Source organism: Hyperolius riggenbachi, chromosome 2 (genome assembly GCF_040937935.1).
Source record: "Hyperolius riggenbachi isolate aHypRig1 chromosome 2, aHypRig1.pri, whole genome shotgun sequence".
Taxonomy (NCBI): Eukaryota; Metazoa; Chordata; class Amphibia; order Anura; family Hyperoliidae; genus Hyperolius; species Hyperolius riggenbachi.
In genome coordinates this window covers 158745558-158767493 of record NC_090647.1, presented here as the reverse complement: position 1 = coordinate 158767493, position 21936 = coordinate 158745558, and the positions used below count along the sequence as shown (strand labels likewise).

General features: G+C 44.4%; 1 protein-coding gene across 5 annotated transcripts in view; it reads right to left on the bottom strand.

Annotated features, from left to right (window-relative positions):
- ERICH6B (glutamate rich 6B) overlaps nucleotides 1-21936 on the bottom strand; it is a 241941-nt gene that overhangs the window by 176968 nt on the left and 43037 nt on the right. For all 5 annotated transcript variants that reach the window (XM_068267754.1, XM_068267755.1, XM_068267757.1 and 2 more), the window contains exon 2: nucleotides 2204-2549. In XM_068267754.1, the coding sequence (XP_068123855.1) occupies nucleotides 2204-2471 (268 nt within the window). In that variant the 5' untranslated portion in view covers nucleotides 2472-2549. The remainder of the gene's footprint in view (nucleotides 1-2203; nucleotides 2550-21936) is intronic.

Sequence of the window (21936 nt, the reverse complement as noted above, 5' to 3'; positions counted from 1 at the left end):
GTTGATGGGCACAATCGATTATGAACGTTTATAAAAATAGTCGGCAGATCGGATTTTTGTCAAACCAAAATTTGGATTTTCTTGTTGGTTGTGATAGATAGGAAGCAAAGAATGGTTTGTTGATGGTGTAGTGAACGATTTTTCTTCCGATCAGAATTATCTGATTGCTCGAACGATTTTTTTGCTAGAAATTGGACAGTTAGTGGTCATCTTTAGGAAAAGCAGGGCTTTTTGGCATAGTGCCGAAGTTTGGCACGGCTATAGCTGTAATGCTATATTCCACAGCACGGTGGCGTAGTGGTTAGCGCCAGGGTCGGACTGGGCCACAGTAGTACAGTTTTTTCCCTCGGTGGCCCCCTCCAGGTCTCTGGTGGGCCCCCCTCCTTGTCTGACAGAGCTCCAATTGCTGCCTGCAGCACAAAAATTATCTTCTCAGTGCTGTAATCACGCGTGCTGAGACGCAGTGGCGTAGCTAAGGAGCTGTAGGCCTCGATGCAAATTTTACAATGGGGCCCCCCCAAGCACTCTATACATAACAAATGAAACGACGCACCAAAACCTGCCAATGGCAACTACAGTGTCAGAGGTGCAAGAAAGGGATGGGAAATAGCTAGTTAATGATTACCACTGTTCAAAGTATCTATAGAAGTGACTATTATGAGCAAAGGACCAATAGAGAGGTAATACTGTAGTTGAGGGAGGGCCCCTCGGGGCCCTCGGGGCCCCTTTGGCCCAAGGGCCCCGATGCGGTCGCACCCTCTGCAACCTGTGCGGTCGCAACCTCTGCAAAGTAGGACATTACTTTATATTGAAGGAGGGGACTCTATGCAAAGTTTTGCTGGGCAGCAGTGTCTCTGAATTACAATGCTGCTAAGATCATGTACATTTGGCCCTGTCCATAATACATCATGACCACACCCACCTTCTGGTGCATGGTCATGCCTTTTTTCCCCCGCAATCATGGGATGTGTGGGCCCCAGGTTGAAATTTCTTTGGTGGACCCCCAGTGTCCCAGTCCGACCCTGGTTAACGCTCTCGGCTTGCATTGCTGGGTCCCCGGTTCGAATCCCAGTCAGATCAACATCTGCAAGGAATTTGTTTGTTCTCCCCGTGTCTGCGTGGGTTTCCTCTCACATCCCAAAAACATACAGATAAGTTAATTGGCTTCCCCCTAAATTGGCCCTAGACTAAAATATACATGCACTACACAATACATACATATACATATGACTATGGTAGGGACTAGATCAGGCATGGGCAAACTCGGCCCTCCAGCTGTTACGGAACTACAAGTCCCACAATGCATTTGCCTTTATGAGTCATGACTGTGGCTGTCAGACTCCTGCAATGCATTGTGGGACTTGTAGTTCCTTAACAGCTGGAGGGTCAAGTTCGCCCATGCCTGGACTAGATTGTGAGCTCCTTGGAGGGACAGTTAGTGACAAGACTATATATACTCTGTATATAATAATAAAAAAAATAATAATAATTCCACACCACATACTTCTCCTTCCAAGTTGCTACAACTCGGAGGGGGAATAGTAATGACCAGTGCCCAGAATTTGTGCAGCAGCAGGGTGCACCATCATTAGGCTCACCCTGCACCAAAAAGCCCTGCACCCTAGCTCCGATGAATACATGGGTGCACCTCTGAAGCCACCCTGGCTAGTGCACTGGTACACATTACAAACGTTAGTTACTATTGATAATATGAATCTTTCACAAACAAAGCAATAACAGTAGGTCTCACAAAACCAAACGTCTGAATTAAACTTTCATTCTGCTGCCATCATTTTCCACTGCAGGTTTGGGTCTGATAGTTCTTGTTTTAAACGCTACGATGAATGGCGTTAAAGGACACCTAAACTTTGTGGAATATGGAGGCTGACATATTTGTTTCCTGTTAAACGATACCAGTTGCCTGGCAGTCCTACTGATCTTTCCTGCTGCAGTAGTGTCTGAATCACACACCAGAAACAAACATGGAGCTTATCTAGTCAGACTTCAGTCCGAAACATTTGATCTGCATCCTTGTTCCAGGGTCTATGGCTAAAAGTATTAGAGGCAGAGGATAGGCAGGTCAGCCGGGAAATTTAAATAAATATGGCAGCCTCCTTACTCATCTCACTTTAAGGATGCATGTATGTAGACAAGCCTCTTATCTGCTTGCAATGGTGGTCTTTCAGAAGATAGGGTAACATACCATTGTTATCATAAGTATCTTCCAGGATGCTAGGCTGGCTTGTCTTAAAAGGCTCTTCTGAATGCATGGTGGAGGTCAAGGACTGTCTGCTATCCTGCTGCTGATCATACATTTGGGCATTCCTGATGTAGTCTTCCACTTTCCTTCTTTCTAAGAGGTCTCCATCACTGGATTCATACTGCAGCTCTAGCCTTGTCACATTCTCCACCGTTAGCGTACTGAGGCTTGATCCTGTCTCTGAATCAAGCTCTCTCGATCTGTTAGCCATTGTGACCGGTCCTTGAAGTCATCCGATATAAACTTTACTTTCTCGCTTTAAAAACCTTTTATATTTTGCAGAGGCAGTCTGAAAAAGAAACAAATTCATGAATAAATAGAAATTACTTTTCTTTTAAACTTTATATGCACCAGCCCAGAGTATGGCAGCATTCACTGGAACTTTGTCTATTGATTCAGCAGAAGTAAAGGTCCCCATTGATATGATAATTGTTGCCAATCAAGCTGATTTTAAGTACACTTGGAAATGATTGGACTTTTTGCAACCGCTGCAAACACGCCTCCATTTGTTAGGGTGGATTTTCCAGACCAACAGCTTTTCTAACCTCGCTGTAAAGCACTTTCTCGAGTAGTTAGTGACTTTCGCAGGCAACCATGCTAGATTTATATAATGGGCATGTTTATTCTGAAGGTCTACATCAGGGTTATGTACATAATTGTACAATGTACTTTTTGTGCAGAACAGGTTTCCTAATTAACCTCTAGAATATTAATTCCTTATTACAAGCACCCACTTTAGTGTGAACATTAATCAGTACTACCTACACAAGTAAAATATTTTGCTAAGCAGCTATATGCTACTAACCAATTTACTCACATCAACCTCCATTTATTTTTATAACTTTTATAAACTTTACTAAACACTAGGCTAGGTTCACAGTAGGACATTGCATTCCCTGCATAAAAGAATGCAACATGGCGGAACGAAAAAGTCGCACTGCACGTTATGCAACCTTTAGGTGGCATTCAGTGAAGCATACAGCCAATGAAAGGTATCCCTCTCTGTCATGTTTTATGTTAATTGTCCCATGTTAATTTACGTTTTATGCTCTAACTCACTGCATGCAGTGCGGTGCAGTGCTGGGCGTAATGGAAAAAACTACGCTTACGGATCATTACGCGTAATTTTACGCTATTACGCATTACGGAATTACGCTTACGGCGTAGATATTCATTTACGGTACATGTCTGTAATTACGCATAGCCCTTACGCAATTACGCGTAAGAATACCGTAATGCAGGTTGTTACGTTATTGCCTTACGCGTAAATTCCTACTAGCAATTAATGCGTAAGGTCATGCTGCCAAGCGGAAAAGTCGACGCATGGATCAATGTTAGGTAGCCGCCGACTTTAAGGGTTAATAGCAAAGCCCCCTTAAGTGCTAAGAGCCTCAAATTTGGAGAATATATTTTGGAGATCAGAAGGAATAAGAGGAATTTTTTTTTTTTCAAAAAGACCTTATAGTTTTTGAGAAAATCGATGTTAAAGTTTCAAAGGAAAAATATATACATTTAAAAACCCGCCGACTTTAACGGTTAATAGCAAAGCCTGCTTAAAATTTAGGAACACCAAATTCACAGGGTATATTAAGGGGATCAGTGGGAATAAGAGGAAATTTTTTTTTTCAATAAGACCTTATAGTTTTTGAGAAAATCGATTTTTAAGTTTCAAGGGCAAAATTGTCTTTTAAATGCGGAAAATGTCAGTTTTTTTTGCACAGGTAACAATAGTGTTTTATTTTCATAGATTCCCCCAAGTGGGAAGAGTTTTACTTACTTTGTTCTGAGTGTGGGAAATATTAAAAAAAAACGACGTGGGGTCCCCCCTCCCAGACCTCTTTAACCCCTTGTCCCCCATGCAGACTGGGATAGCCAGAATGCGGAGCACCGGCCGCGTGGGGCTTCGCACCCTGACTATACCAGCCCGCATGGTCCATGGATTGGGGGGTCTCGGAAGGGGAGGGGCAGCCAAGCTTTCCCCTCCCCCTCCGAGCCCTTTTCTAATCCAAGGACAAGGGGCTCTTCTCCACCTCCGATGGGCGGTGGAGGTGGAGGCCGCGATTTCCTGGGGGGGGGGGGGTTCATGGTGGAATCTGGGAGTCCCCTTTAAAAGGGGGTCCCCCAGATGCCCACCCCCCCTCCCAGGAGAAATGAGTATAGGGGTACTTGTACCCCTTACCCATTTCCTTTAAGAGTTAAAAGTAAATAAACACACAAACACTTAGAAAAAGTATTTTAATTGAACAAAAAACATAACCACGAAAAAAGTCCTTTAATATTCTTAATTAACCATTAATACTTACCTGTCCCTTTAAAAGCCAGTTCCCACGCAATATCCTCGGAAATATACTAATCAGTTACAATGTAACAAAGTTGTTACAATGTAACAACTTTGTTACTTTGTAACTCCACCGCACCCGACGTCACTCGCCGCTCACCCGCCGGCCGCCGCATACACTAACGCTAAGTCCCCGCCGGCTCCCGCCGTCCACTCCGCCCACACCTGTCACCCATATACATGCTGGCACCCATGGGTGCCAGTATGTATATAGGTGACATGTGGGAGAGGCGGGGAGGGCAGCGAGAGCCGGCGGGACTTAGCGTCCTGAACGGACCACAGAGCTCTGAGCTATATAGCTCAGAGCTCTCTAAAGCAGGGGTCCCCAACCTTTTCCGGCCCGGGGACCACTTTCTGACCAAATTTTTCTCCGGGGCCCGCGGGGTGTTGTAGCGTCCTAGTGGACAGCGTCGTGCACAGCGGGTTACCGGGGGGGGTGGGGGGGGGCATAGCTAGCATAGTTGCCCCAGTATAGGGAGTTTAGTTGCCCCAGTATGGCTAGTACAGTTACCCCAGTATAGCTAGTATAGTGCCCAGTAAAGCTAATATAGTGCCCAGTATAGGTAGGTAGTGCCCCAGTATAGCTAGTATAGTGCCCAGTGTTGGTAGGTAGTGCCCCAGTATAGCTACTAAAGTGCCCAGTATAGCTAGTATGCCCCAGTATAGCTAGTATAGTGCCCAGTGTTGGTAGGTAGTGCCCCAGTATAGCTACTAAAGTGCCCAGTATAGCTAGTATGCCCCAGTATAGCTAGTATAGTGCCTCAGTATAGCTAGTATAGTGCCCAGTATAGCTAGTATAGTGCCCCAGTATAGCTAGTATAAGTATAGCTAGTAGTGCCCCAGTACAGCTAGTATAGTGCCCCAGTACAGCTAGTAGTGCCCCAGTACAGCCAGTATAGTGCCCTAGTATAGCTAGTATAGTGCCCCAGTACAGCTAGTAGTGCCCCAGTACAGCCAGTATAGTGCCCCAGTACAGCTAGTAGTGCCCCAGTACAGCCAGTATAGTGCCCCAGTATAGCTAGTAGTGCCCCAGTACAGCTAGAGGTGCCCCAGTACAGCCAGTATAGTGCCCAGTATAGTGCCCCAATATAGCTAGTAGTGCCCCAGTACAGCCAGTATAGTGCCCCAGTATAGCTAGTAGTGCCCCAGTACAGCCAGTATAGTGCCCAGTAAAGCCAGTATAGTGCCCCAATATAGCTAGTAGTGCCCCAGTACAGCCAGTATAGTGCCCCAGTACAGCTAGTAGTGCCCCAGTAGAGCCAGTATAGTGCCCCAGTATAGCTAGTATAGTGCCCCAGTATAGCTAGTAGTGCCCCAGTACAGCCAGTATAGTGCCCCAGTATAGCTAGTAGTGCCCCAGTACAGCTAGTAGTGCCCCAGTACAGCCAGTATAGTGCCCCAATATAGCTAGTAGTGCCCCAGTACAGCCAGTATAGTGCCCCAGTATAGCTAGTAGTGCCCCAGTACAGCTAGTAGTGCCCCAGTACAGCCAGTATAGTGCCCAGTATAGCCAGTATAGTGCCCCAATATAGCTAGTAGTGCCCCAGTACAGACAGTATAGTGCCCAGTATAGCGCCCCAGTATAATACCCCAGTATAGCAAGTATAGTGCCCCAGTATAGCAGCCCCCACCTCCCCCCCCGCGGCCGCTGCAGTTACCTTGTCTTACATTACCCTCTCTCTCTCGCCGGAGTGTAGGTCACAGCAGCGCGCCCCGCTGCTGCTGTGATGGAGAGGGAGGAAGCAGGAAAGAGAGAGCGGTTCCCATAGTAACGGCGCGCCGCTACAGGAAGCCGCTCTTTCTCTCCTGCTTTCTCCCTCTCTGTCACAGCAGCTGCAGGGCGCGCTGCTGTGACTCACACGCGTCGCTGACAAGAGGGAGAGAAGGGGAATGTAAGATACCAAGCGGCCGCCAGAAATAACAGCAGCGGCGGCTGCGGAGGGGGCGGGGCGGGGACAAGAGGACAGTCCCGCGGCCCAACTGAAAGCGTCCTGCGGACCACCAGTGGGCCGCGGACCACAGGTTGGGGATCCCTGCTCTAAAGCATCTTTGTATTTGGGCTCCAAGGAGCCCCATTGGTCCTTAGCAGACCAATGGGGTTCCTTCTGATTTGAAAAAATTTTTTTTCCTCTTATTCCCACTGATCCCCTTAATATACCCTGTGAATTTGGTGTTTCTAAATTTTAAGCAGGCTTTGCTATTCACCGTTAAAGTCGGCGGGTTTTTAAATGTATATATTTTTCCTTTGAAACTTTAACATCGATTTTCTCAAAAACTATAAGGTCTTTTTGAAAAAAATTTTTTCCTCTTATTCCTTCTGATCTCCTTAATATATTCTCCAAATTTGAGGCTCTTAGCACTTAAGGGGGCTTTGCTATTAAACCTTAAAGTCGGCGGCTTTTTTATATTATACGGGAGCGTAATATTACGCGATTACGGCAGACTGTGTAATTTCAATAGGAGTTTACTGTCTTACGCGTAATTTGTTACGCGTAATAACGTAACCTACGGTCTACGCGTAATTAATTACGCGTAATACCGTAACCTTACACGTAACGCTTACGGTGCATTTGTAGTGAATTACGATGCGTAATTACGCTAATGCGTAATTTCGGCCCAGCACTGGTGCGGTGGGATACTGTAGTGTGTTGGACCCCAAAGCACTGCATGCACTGTGAACATTCCATAGACTTAATATTGCAGTCAGGACCAGATTTCTGGGAAGGCCACAAAGGCCTGGGCCTTGGGCGGATGCAGCCCAAGAGGCGACCTGAACATGAAAGAGGGGTTGCTACATATGAAAGAGGAAGTTGAAAATGGTGAGGAACACATCAAAAAGGGAAACTGATGCTAAAGGGGCTGCTGTGCATGGATGATATACAGTAGTAAGAAAAAGTCTGTGATCTGATCTTAAACTAATACCACACAAATAATTAAATGTTTCCATGTTTTTATTGAACTCGCCATATAAACATTCACAGTGCAGGTGGAAAAAGTATGTGAACCCTTGGATTTAAAAACTGGTTGAACCTCCTTTGGCAGCAATAACTTCAACCAAATGTTTCCTGTAGTTGCAGATCAGACGTGCACAATGGTCAGGAGTAATTCTTGACCATTCCTCTTTACAGAACTGTTTCAGTTCAGCAATATTCTTGGGATGTCTGGTGTAAATCGCTTTCTTGAGGTCATGCCACAGCATCTCAATCAGGTTGAGGTCAGGACTCTGACTGGGCCACTACAGAAAGCATATTTTCTTCTGTTTAAGCGATTCTGTTGTTAATTTACTTCTATGCTTTGGGTCGTTGTCCTGTTACAACACTCATCTTCTGCTGAGCTTCTGCTGGTGGACAGATGGCCTTAAGTTCTCCTGCAAAATGTCTTGATAAACGTTGGGATTTATTTTTCCTTCAATGATAGCAATCCGTCCAGGCAAAGCAGCCCCAAACCATAATGCCCCCACCACCATACTTCACAGTTAGGATGAGGTTTTGATGTTGGTGTGCTGTGCCTCTTTTTCTCCACACATTGGGTTTGATTCACAAAATGGTGCTAATTGTTAGCACGGGCGTGCTAAACAGTTAGCAGGCGAACTGCGGCTCGTGCAAAAGCAAAGCCCCGCAATCTCACACATTTGCCCCACGATCGCGCAAAAGTCTGCATTATCGCGCGCAAATGTCCGCTTTGCGTGTGCAAAAGACCACAAGCGGCACTTTGCGTGCTAACTGTTTAGCATGCCCGTGCTAACAGCTAGCGCCGTTTTGTGAATCAAGCCCATAGTGTTGTGTGTTTCTTCCAGAAAAACTCAACTTTGGTTTCATCTGTCCTCAGAATATTTTGCCAGTACTGCTGTGGAACATCCAGGTGCTCTTTTGTCAACTTTAAACGTGCAGCGATGTTTTTTTTTTGGACAGCAGTGGTTTACTCTGTGGTATCCTCCCATAAACTCCATTCTTGTTTAGGGATTTAGGTATTTAGATTTGCTACCATGGATGTTAGCATATTCCAGAGACATTTGTAAGTCTTTAGCTGACACTCTAGGATTCTTCTTCACCTCATTGAGCATTCTGCACTTTGCTCTTGTAGTCATCTTTACAGGACGTCCACTCCTAGGGAGAGTAGCAGCAGTACTGAACTTTTTCCTTTTATAGACAATTTGTCTTACCGTGGACTGATGAACTGCAAGCCTTTGGAGATACTTTTATAACCCTTTCCAGCTTTAGGCAAGTCAACAATTCTTAATTGTAGGTCTTCTGAGAGCTGTTTTGTGCGAGGCATCATTCACATCAGGCAATGCTTCTTGTGAAAATCAAACCCCAAACTGGTGTGTTTTTTATAGGGCAGGGTAGCTGTAACCAACACCTCCAATCTCATCACACTGATTGGACTTCAGCTGGCTGACACCTTAGTCCAATTAGCTTTTGGAGATGTCATTAGTCTAGGGATTCACATACTTTTTCCACCTGCACTGTGAATGTTTACATGGTGTGTTCAATAAAAACATAGAAACATACAATTATATTGTGGGATTAGTTTAAGCAGATTGTGATTGTCTATTGTCATCATGACTTAGATAGATCACATTTTATGGCCAATTTGTGCAGAGATCCATATCATTTCAAGGGGTTCACATACTTTTTCTTGCTCCTGTACATGAAAGAGGGGTCTGCACATGAAATGGGAGGGGCGCTGCTGCATAGAAATAGGAACAACATACTTGGCCTACCACCATACTTGGTGGTGGCAGGATGGTGTAATGGTTAAAGGCTCTGCCTCTGACACAGGAGACCAGGGTTCGAATCTCGGCTCTGCCTGTTCAGTAAGCCAGCACATATTCAGTAGGAGACCTTGGGCAAGTCTCCCTAACACTGCTACTGCCTATAGAGCGAGCCCTTGTGGCTGCTGCTCTGGCGCTTTGAGTCCGCCAGGAGAGAAGCGCGATATAAATGTTATTTGTCTTGTCTTGGCCTAGTGGTACAAAAAGTATAAATCCGGCTTTGATTGCAGTGCGACTTTCCGCGTTAAGATGCTCCCATAAAGTCGCACCGCAACATCTCACTGTGGACCTAGAATGTTTAAAAAAGGGAATGTGGAAATTATTATAGACTGAAGTAACTATTGAGCCTATGAGATGAGAATGAAGATCTACCACTGGTTCATAACTGCTGAGGCTATCTCTTCAATGTTCTCTGTAAGGCCGCAGAAAAGATCAAAGCTGCATAAAAACATACAATCAACAGAATATGGTGCTGAGATATCAGTACTTTAAAAACGTTTATTAAAATTCTCTATACTGGTTTTATGTTCAAATGTAAGTAGTTGTGTTGTAGACTGATATACAAGTTTAAAAGGTGCTTGAAATGTATTTGAATGCTAAACCCCTCCAATCCCTACTAAACTCTGCGGCCCGTCTCATCCACCTCTCTTCTAGATCCTCTGAGGCAGCCCCTCTCTGCCAATCCCTCCATTGGTTACCAGTTGCCCAAAGGATCCAGTTTAAACTTCTCACACTTGCATACAAAGCTCTACACAAGCTGTCGCCTCCATACATTTCCTCTTTAATCTCCAGATACCTCCCCGCTCGGACCCTCCGTTCCTCACAGGAGACCCTTTTGTCCTCCAGCCTAGTCACCTCCTCTCACTCTCGCATCCAAGACTTCTCACGGGCGGTCCCTCTCCTTTGGAACTCTCTCCCTCAGCCGGTTCGTCATGCCACGAGTCTGGAAACCTTCAAACGTACTCTGAAAACACACCTGTTCAGACAAGCCTATAATTTGCTATAGGCAGCACTGAAGGCACACTGGCTCACCCACTAATCCTGGTGTTTCCTTCCCCTTTGTTTCCTCCCCACTACCCTCTAGATTGTAAGCTCGCAAGGGCAGGGACCTCCTCCTAGTGTTTCTCATACTGCTGTAATTTTAACATATGTATATGTACCAACTACATATCAACTATGTATGTATCTGTATTTATTCTATTCAATGTCATGACTGTACAGTGTCTTGTATTTCTAATGTATATTTGTTCCCCATTATTTGTTTGTACTATGTACAGCGCTACGGAAGATGTTGGCGCTATATAAATAAAAAAAAAAAATAATAATAATAATAAACCCATCTGTAGTGATTTGGGTTTAGGCTACTGTACACCAGTCAGGAGAAAGCAAATGCATCTTGGAGAATAAAGATGAATTTATGTACCACTGCACTCTCTCTGTATTAACCTGTGCTGCTCAACATCCTCATGGCGACACAGTGTGCTCCATAATGTACTGCCTCTAACAACGTGAACATTTGCTTAAGTGCTTTTTAAAGTAAGTGCTACCACTGAAAGACATTTGAACAAATCCAGGCAATTCAAGCCCTAATAAGTTAAGGAAACCATAAACTGAATGTTCAGTAAGAATATCTCCACTTGAGTTGGTCTGTCTGGGGATGAAAGTAAATGAGTAAATGAAAGCATATTATGGCAAGATTGATATCATGAGACAGAGTTTGGAATAAATGATTGTTGCATCCTTTACCTTTGATTTTTTTACACTATGGGCTTTAATCACTAAACTGTGATAACTCATATCACAGCTGTTTTCATGCGCATTTTTGCATTTGCGCGTAATTGTGAATTTGCGTGCGCAATCCTGATTTTTTTTGCACGCAAATGCAAATTTTCACACGGAAATGGCCGTGATATGAGTTATCACGGTTTAGTGAATCAAGCCCTATGTCTCTGCCCATGCAGCCTCTGCAGTATCCACTGCAGTATCCACTGCACCTAATGTAAAATGTTGGAATTCTACACATTACAGTACATTATTATAGTAGTATTATAGTAGTATTATGTGCCAACATATTACGCAGCACTGCACGATAGATAAATGGGTTAACATACAAGGCAGGACATACAAAGGCACTCACAACAAAACAAGATCATGGAAATATCTTTGATGATAGTAGTTCTGTGTCTTTGTTCAAAATAGAGTCTGTTCATCCGCGGGAGTCAGACAGACGGGGGGGGGGGGGGGTCTGTCAGAGGCTTACAATCTAAAGGGTGGGGGTAGAGACAATAGGTGCATCTGTTCAGAGGGTGCCCAGCAGAACGCATTATGGTGCTGATACGGGGGGATAAGCAAACATGAAAAGGTGAGTCTTGAGGGCTCGTTTGAAGGTGGAAAAAGTGGAGGCGAATCTGATGGCTGGTGGGAGCAAGTTCCTGAGAGTGGGGGCAGCCCTAGTGAAGTCCTGCAATTATGCATGGGAGTGAGATATGTGCAGTGCGAACAGGCGCAGGTTGATGGAGGATCGGAGGGGCAGATCCTCTGCACTGATTTGTAGGCAGAGCACAGAATTTTGAAATTGATTATGAAGTGGATGGAGAGCCAGTGGAGAGCTTTACATACGTAAAGGGAATCTAAAGTGAAAATAAATGTATGATATAATTAATTGTATGTGCAGTATAGCGAAGAAAGAGAATATTAGTATCAAAGGATAAAGTCTTATATTGTTTCCAGTACAGGAAGAGTTAAAAGAAAAGCAAAAAAAAAAAACTTCCGTTGTTATGTATGTAAAATAGCTTCTCTGAGCTCTACCACACAAATTGGGTCATCAAAAAAACAGTAAAAACAGCTTCAGATAAGGTTTTACTGCAGGGGAGTTCAAATGGTCATAACCCTGCTCTGTTTCATAGTTTAAAATATAGTTTTGTTTGTAAATGCAATGTTATAAAAAAAAAAAAAAAAAAGCTACATAACTGAAAATAAAAATATGAGACTCTTTTCTTTGCTACTAATGTTCTATTAACTATCTGTATTTCCCATACAATTCATTATATCATTTTTTTCACTTCAGTGTCACTTTAATACTTACTAAAAGCCTAATGCTAACCTACATTAACCCCAACACTCCCTGACTTTCAAAACTCCAGAATGTAATACGTAACTTTCAGGCCGGATCCACACTAACAAATGCTTTTCTGAGTGCTTTGTGATTGATGATTAGAGCTTTTAAAAAATTTCTCCCATTCACTTTCCTTAAAATTGTGGTAAAATTTGCCGCGATTTTTCGCATACGCGATCGGGGTGATTTTTACATTTGTACTGAGATTTTAATGAAAGTGAATGGGAGAAATTTTTAAAGAGCGCTCAGAAAGCGCTAATCAATCACAAAGCGCTCAGAAAAGCACTTATAGTGTGGATCCGACCTCAGGGTGTAAAATCCAGACAATTATTCTACCAAGCCTGCAGTCAGCTTTAGATCAGCAGAGTAACCAAACAGCTCGGGGTGACCCAAACCACTAGGAATGTATAGGGGGATAACAGCAGCATGCATAATGTAGGGCAAGTATCTCGACTCCAGAACATAACAACCTAGTTATAGAGAGTTGTGACTAAACATGCTACTCTAGATTTTTAATTATAATAAACAGACTTTTTATGTTTAGACATACCACACGTTTGCAGAAATAATTATATTAAGTTGGTTGAATTCCCATATGTACACAAAAGATTCCAAGTGTACAAATAATAGCATTAGTGAGGCCCATACAGCCATTGAATGCGCGGGGGTTAATCTCTCATAGCTATGGGAACAAAAATAATTCCTGGCTTTTGTTTTTTGTTTTCAACATCTGCATAGATGTGGGGATAGGCATAATTTTCTTTGTATGTAAACACTCACAACTCAAAGTAAAAGTCACATAAATAAAAATGCAATTTGTAAGTGTGAGATGAACATTGCAAATCTATATATTGGATGTGGAAAATACAATTTATTCAGAAAATAAATACCTGTGCTGAAAGCCAGCATTACTCACTGCCATGATTCCACATAGTAATTATACCGTACGATGGGATCTCTTCATCTTTGTGTATGGGGCCAAGGTCCGCTTTCAGACTTGTTTATAGCTGGAAGCAAGAACTGTCTCTTTGTATTATACTGTGCCAGGAGATGTATTAGAAATATAAGCACATCAAAATAATTACAATGGATGATTGTATGTAACGGTCTTGTGTCGTAGCTCAGATGTCTGATTATGTGGTGATCTGCAGAATCACCAATATTGCAGACGCTATACTTGATTATGTGTGATCTGCAGAATCACCAATATTGCAGACGCTATACCTGATTATGTGTGATCTGCAGAATCACCAATAATGCAGACGCTATACCTGATTATGTGTGATCTGCAGAATCACCAATAATACCAGTATAGCAGACAAAGAATCAAACCCACTAATTTATTCAGCGGCCTCATGTTTAGAAATTTTGCACCACTCCAAGGAGGAGACACTCTGGTTGCTCAAAACACTGTTTCCTACCAATTTAGTAAACCAGATAGTCTTCATGTGCTTAAATTTGTTTAATTTCAACTTGCAAAAACGTCATAAAAAGGTGAATCACAAAAACATTTTTAAAACATCCTAAAAACATCAAAGACCTGCACTTGAACTGCCTCTTACTTGAATCCCACTGTCACTGTGATAATATAATACCGAATTGGCCGCCCAGCCTCAGCCTATGCATGCCAATCGGTTAACACTCACATTGTGACAATAGTGGGCCCACCACCAGGCGCACACCATGAGGCCTCAACATGCACCCCCCTGCTGCAGCGTCCTGTCGCTCAATGTTGGCCGGCTTATCCCTAATTGCATGTAGTGTTATCCACTTACTGACACCCGATTGGGCACACTGTAATGGGGGTATAGCACGAGTTTCTAACCCTCTCTCCACTTAACAGATGGACATTTTCTTCATTACTTGCTATATCGCTGCCCGTTTGTTGGATGTCTGTCCAAACTGCCACTTTGCCTGGCTAAGAGCATACAGTTCTTCCGCTTTCAAGGGTTGCATTGATACTGGCTGGGATAACATCCCACTACTCACGGACACATCTCTGGCTTCTCAGCATACATGAGGGAGCAAAGCTCAGGGCTCCAATGAATGCCCGACGCGATTCCGCGTCACCTCACTCCAATCCGCTTCCTGCTGCTGCCATCATCTTCCGCCGTGAAGTTGCATGGTGTGGCCCGGCGTCCCGGGCTTCGTGAGCGCTCACGTGTGCTGGTCAGTCCCCGCCCACTGACGCGTTTCGCCCCGCCCACGGGGCTTTCTCAAAGTGAATAGGGGTTGGCTTTTCCTGTAGCTCTCCATCCTTTATAGCTACACCATCCTCCGCTGGCAGTTTCCGCCCACTTCATCTCAGCCATCTTTCTTGTGGTCATACTGAAGGGCAAAGCGGGATTCCTCTAGAGCACATACAATTCTCTTATTTAACCATTTATTATTCTTGTCTCTCCGTCACCATATATCCTTTCTCACATCCATTGACCATCATGAGTCATATTCTTAATCTTCACTATACCCCCAACAAATTATTCCAGAAAATAGACCATATTTAAATCAGAGTTCAGTCCATCTGGTATTCTGGTCCCCAGACGATAGATCCAGGTTGCCTCAATCTTGTAAAGTTCATTCTCTATGTCACCCCCTCTATGAGACACTTTTTGCTTCACAATCCCCTTATATCTCAGCTTACTGGGGTCCCTGTTATGGAAGCGTGCAAAATGGGTCCCCAAGGGGCTATCTTTTTCCGCTTTCTCGATATTCTTCACATGCTCCCCAATTCGGGTACCCAGACGCCGTTTTGTTTTCCCTATGTACAGTAGGTTACAGGGACACCTGATACAATAGACCACTCTTTCTGAGTTACAGTTATCTCTGATCTCAAATGATCTAGTGCCCTTAGCATTCATAAACGTTTTTGTTCTCTCCACCAAACTACACACATTGCAATCGCCACAGCTGGACATCCCAAATTTTTGTGGAAATTTATTAAGCCAAGTTTCCCTGTCTCTGCTCACAAATTCCGATCTCACTAATTTATTCTTCAAATTAGGGGCTTTCCTCGCTGTCATATAGGGTCTCTCACCTACAAAGTTCTTTATTCTCTTATCGAGTGTTAAAATTCCCCAATGCTTCTGTAAAATCCTTTGCAATGAATACCAATGAGCCCCATATGTTGTCACAAATCTTAGGGGATCTTTCTTGTTTTGCCCATCTTTCATTTTTTTACGAGGTGAACGACCCTTTTGCAACTCCTCTCTTTTTTTCTCCATCATCCTCTGAAACTCCTGGTCCACCAACTCCTCTGGGTACCCTCTTTCTACTAATCTCCTACTCAGCTCATAACCCTCCCTCATGAAGTCCTCATCACTGGTACAGTTCCTCCTATGTCTATGGAACTGCCCTCTTGGTACTGCCCTTTTCTGTGATTCCAAATGATGGCTCGAGTAATGCAACAAAGTATTCCCAGCCGTAGGTTTCCTAAAAGTAGAGATTACCAGAACCCCTCTTTCCTTACGTATTTTTAGATCTAAAAACGACAGTTCACTTTGACACCAATCATAGGTGAATTTCAAATTTCTTTCATTCACATTCAACTCTTCAATAAAGCGCCCCAATTGTTCACCTGTGCCTCTCCAGACCAAGAGCACGTCGTCTATGAACCTCAACCAGAGGCGCACATGCCTCTGGAAGAGCCCAGAGGGATAGACATCCTGCCGCTCCCATAGCCCCAGGTGGAGACAAGCGTAGGCCGGGGCGCAGGATGCCCCCATCGACGTGCCCCTGGTCTGGCGGTAGTAGCGGCCATCGAAGCAGAAGCAGTTGTACTCAAGGACCAACTGCAACGCCTCCACTATGAACTCATTGTGGAGTGGGGAATCCGGGAAGCGCTCACGGAGAAAGAAGGCCGTAGCTGCCAAACCCACCTGATGGGGTATCGACGTATATAGGCCTTCGACGTCCACACTTACAATTAAATCTTCATCACCAACAGGTAGGCCCCCCAGGACGGCCAACACATCGCCAGTATCCCTTACAAACGAAGGCAGAGTCTCTACCAAAGGTTTTAATTTGCCATCAAGAAACTTTCCCAGTTTCTCCAATGGTCCACCAATTCCCGATACTATCGGCCGCCCCGGGGGTTTCATCCTATCCTTGTGGATCTTAGGTATTATGTAGAAAATGGGGGCTCTAAAAGTCGTCACGCTGCAGAACTCCGCCTCCCTCTTCGTGAGCACCCCCAAATCTCTCCCTCCATCCACCAACAGATTCACCTTGGTCTTAATTGTCAAAAATGGATTCTCTCTCAATCTTAAATAAGTATTTTCATCTTTTAACAGTCTTAGACATTCTTTTTTATAAAACTCAGAACTAAGGAGAACAACATTCCCTCCTTTGTCACTACCACGAATGACAATGTCATCCCTTTCTTTCAACCAATCCAATGCTTGTCTCTCCCCAGGAGTTAAGTTGTCATTTTTGGGGTTTTTTTGGGGGGTCCAATTTATCTTTTCCATATCTTTCTGTACAAGATCCCGGAAAGTTTTTAGTTTATAATTCAATTGGGGCATAAAACGCGATTTCTTTCGAACCTTTTGGGGACATGGGTTCAGATGTTCCCTCCATTCCTTAATACTACCTTCCTCAACTTTTCCCTCATCCCAGAGGGATTCAAGATCTCTAAGGGCACTCCGATCCTGGATTGACATTTGACCCACCACATGGCTCAAATCCTGAATATTTCCCTCATTCATTTCCAAGTCTCCTTGTTCATCGAACATTAACTTAAGGGCCACTCTTCTTAAGAAGAATGTTAGGTCTTTAAACACATCAAACTCATCCCCACCAGTGAATGGTGCAAAAGACAGACCTTTTTTAAGTAAACTGTAACAGTCCTCGGTGAGAACCAAATCCGTCAAGTTAATGACATCATTATTCATCATTAGTTCGTCTGTTACTTCTGTCCCCTCACTGGTTGGACTCTCTTTTTCACTTCCTTCTGGTTCTCTTTCTGTGTTTTCAAGATACTCTTTACCCCTATTCCTTCCTTTTCTATCACCCCGTCTTCTTCCTCTTCTGGCGATGTGTTGGCCGTCCTGGGGGGCCTACCTGTTGGTGATGAAGATTTAATTGTAAGTGTGGACGTCGAAGGCCTATATACGTCGATACCCCATCAGGTGGGTTTGGCAGCTACGGCCTTCTTTCTCCGTGAGCGCTTCCCGGATTCCCCACTCCACAATGAGTTCATAGTGGAGGCGTTGCAGTTGGTCCTTGAGTACAACTGCTTCTGCTTCGATGGCCGCTACTACCGCCAGACCAGGGGCACGTCGATGGGGGCATCCTGCGCCCCGGCCTACGCTTGTCTCCACCTGGGGCTATGGGAGCGGCAGGATGTCTATCCCTCTGGGCTCTTCCAGAGGCATGTGCGCCTCTGGTTGAGGTTCATAGACGACGTGCTCTTGGTCTGGAGAGGCACAGGTGAACAATTGGGGCGCTTTATTGAAGAGTTGAATGTGAATGAAAGAAATTTGAAATTCACCTATGATTGGTGTCAAAGTGAACTGTCGTTTTTAGATCTAAAAATACGTAAGGAAAGAGGGGTTCTGGTAACCTCTACTTTTAGGAAACCTACGGCTGGGAATACTTTGTTGCATTACTCGAGCCATCATTTGGAATCACAGAAAAGGGCAGTACCAAGAGGGCAGTTCCATAGACATAGGAGGAACTGTACCAGTGATGAGGACTTCATGAGGGAGGGTTATGAGCTGAGTAGGAGATTAGTAGAAAGAGGGTACCCAGAGGAGTTGGTGGACCAGGAGTTTCAGAGGATGATGGAGAAAAAAAGAGAGGAGTTGCAAAAGGGTCGTTCACCTCGTAAAAAAATGAAAGATGGGCAAAACAAGAAAGATCCCCTAAGATTTGTGACAACATATGGGGCTCATTGGTATTCATTGCAAAGGATTTTACAGAAGCATTGGGGAATTTTAACACTCGATAAGAGAATAAAGAACTTTGTAGGTGAGAGACCCTATATGACAGCGAGGAAAGCCCCTAATTTGAAGAATAAATTAGTGAGATCGGAATTTGTGAGCAGAGACAGGGAAACTTGGCTTAATAAATTTCCACAAAAATTTGGGATGTCCAGCTGTGGCGATTGCAATGTGTGTAGTTTGGTGGAGAGAACAAAAACGTTTATGAATGCTAAGGGCACTAGATCATTTGAGATCAGAGATAACATCAACTGTAACTCAGAAAGAGTGGTCTATTGTATCAGGTGTCCCTGTAACCTACTGTACATAGGGAAAACAAAACGGCGTCTGGGTACCCGAATTGGGGAGCATGTGAAGAATATCGAGAAAGCGGAAAAAGATAGCCCCTTGGGGACCCATTTTGCACGCTTCCATAACAGGGACCCCAGTAAGCTGAGATATAAGGGGATTGTGAAGCAAAAAGTGTCTCATAGAGGGGGTGACATAGAGAATGAACTTTACAAGATTGAGGCAACCTGGATCTATCGTCTGGGGACCAGAATACCAGATGGACTGAACTCTGATTTAAATATGGTCTATTTTCTGGAATAATTTGTTGGGGGTATAGTGAAGATTAAGAATATGACTCATGATGGTCAATGGATGTGAGAAAGGATATATGGTGACGGAGAGACAAGAATAATAAATGGTTAAATAAGAGAATTGTATGTGCTCTAGAGGAATCCCGCTTTGCCCTTCAGTATGACCACAAGAAAGATGGCTGAGATGAAGTGGGCGGAAACTGCCAGCGGAGGATGGTGTAGCTATAAAGGATGGAGAGCTACAGGAAAAGCCAACCCCTATTCACTTTGAGAAAGCCCCGTGGGCGGGGCGAAACGCGTCAGTGGGCGGGGACTGACCAGCACACGTGAGCGCTCACGAAGCCCGGGACGCCGGGCCACACCATGCAACTTCACGGCGGAAGATGATGGCAGCAGCAGGAAGCGGATTGGAGTGAGGTGACGCGGAATCGCGTCGGGCATTCATTGGAGCCCTGAGCTTTGCTCCCTCATGTATGCTGAGAAGCCAGAGATGTGTCCGTGAGTAGTGGGATGTTATCCCAGCCAGTATCAATGCAACCCTTGAAAGCGGAAGAACTGTATGCTCTTAGCCAGGCAAAGTGGCAGTTTGGACAGACATCCAACAAACGGGCAGCGATATAGCAAGTAATGAAGAAAATGTCCATCTGTTAAGTGGAGAGAGGGTTAGAAACTCGTGCTATACCCCCATTACAGTGTGCCCAATCGGGTGTCAGTAAGTGGATAACACTACATGCAATTAGGGATAAGCCGGCCAACATTGAGCGACAGGACGCTGCAGCAGGGGGGTGCATGTTGAGGCCTCATGGTGTGCGCCTGGTGGTGGGCCCACTATTGTCACAATGTGAGTGTTAACCGATTGGCATGCATAGGCTGAGGCTGGGCGGCCAATTCGGTATTATATTATCACAGTGACAGTGGGATTCAAGTAAGAGGCAGTTCAAGTGCAGGTCTTTGATGTTTTTAGGATGTTTTAAAAATGTTTTTGTGATTCACCTTTTTATGACGTTTTTGCAAGTTGAAATTAAACAAATTTAAGCACATGAAGACTATCTGGTTTACTAAATTGGTAGGAAATAGCAGACAAAGAGGTGAGTGTGTAGTGATTAGGTGCAACCATAACTTTAATAGTTTAATGAGACCTCACCAGAGGGGCTGGTGAGGTACTATCAGTACACTGAGCGTGCACTAGAGTACAAGCTCCAGCAGGCTGGAGAAAACAATATCGAAGAGGCCGAATCTCCCGTGGAGCGGGTGATTCAGAAAGTACTGCAGCCAAGTGATCACCCGTGGAGCGGGTGACTCGGACGATACTACAGCCTATGAGATACAACTAGTACTGCACAAAATAATAACTTCTCCAGAGGCGCTGGTGAAGTTGGCACCTCACCAGTGGCGAGGGTCCACTGGTGAGTAGAATGGTCTGACGGGCAAGTTTCGGCAACAGAGAGGTAAGTAACAGTACAGAATCGTGAGACAGGAGAATAAACGGTAATCAGGTAGAGCTTCAGCAACAGAGAGGTAAGTATCGGTACAGAATCGTGAGACAGAAGAGTAGTCGGTAATCAGGCAAAGGTTCAGCAACAACAAGGCAGATAGGCAAAGGTACAAGAACGGAAAGCAGGATCAGAGTCAGGGGGAACAGCTAAGAGTCATACACAGGAGATCAATACAATACAATATCCTAGTCTAGGTGTGAAGTCCTTGGCATCAACACCCGGGAAATAGTCTTAAACAAATAAACAGTAAAAAGGTAGCAATATCCTAGACTAGGTGTGAAATCCTTAGCATCAACACCTGGGATCTAGTCTAAGGTCTGAGCGCTAACACGCAGAGTATTCACGACAACAGACAATGCGTGAATGAAGCCCGGAGGCTTAAGAAGCAGAGGAGACCTCAGTGGCACGCCCCCTCCCATCAGCCAATCCAGGGCGCCGTGAGTCTCCTCTGACGTCAGCCGACCAGCAGGTCAGCTGACGCCTCTCTTCCTGGCATAAAGGTCCTGTCTGTGCGCGCGCCCGCGCAAGACAGCGACCCTATGTGCCAAAGAAAGCCCTGTCCTCGGCGTCCTAACCGCCGGAGACACGGGCAGGGACACGAGGACAGCTGCGGCGGCAGAACCGTTCGCCACGGCTGTCATAGTTGTTACAATGTATACTTGGCTGAGTCGTGTATCAGAGTAATCCAAAGCAAGTGTTTTTTTCACTACATTGAACCAGTCCTTGGTGATAAGTTCCATGGGGCCAAGGGGGCCCCATCAGTAATTCATTAACATGATATACACTTAAGCCACCCAGTGAACTCTTAAGGTGCCCATACACTGAGCCGATTAGCGGCCGATCGATTGATTTCGATCGATTTCAATCGATCTGACATGCTGGAAAATCTAGGTCGATCTGTTGAGATTGCTTATCATTTTCATTGGACCTAATAGAAATCTGATGGCAAAAAAATGCCATCAGATCGATTTTCAATAGATTTCATACTGAAATCTATTGGAGATCTGTCCCTAGTAAAAAATGTTCTTAAACACATCAGATAGATCAGAAATCAATCTGATGATCTATCTGCTGTTAATCTAATGAGTGTATGGCCACCTTTAAAGTGGTATTCTCATTAAATTGCATCTATAACTCATAAAATTAGCAGCTAAAACCATCTGACTGGTTTTCAATCAAAAAAACTCATGCTTTATGCCTAGTACACACCATACAATTTTCTGTAAGATTCTCTGTTAGATTTACCTGCCAGATAGATAATTTCCAACATGTTGGAAATTATCTATCTAACCATCTATCTGCCTAGCAAGTAGGCATTGTTCTACTCAGCAGGAGATAACCAGTAGACAATGCACCAGAGATAATGACCAGTACTTTACAGAAAATAATCTAATTGCAGAAAATCTTCCAGAAAAATCTTACATAAAATTGTA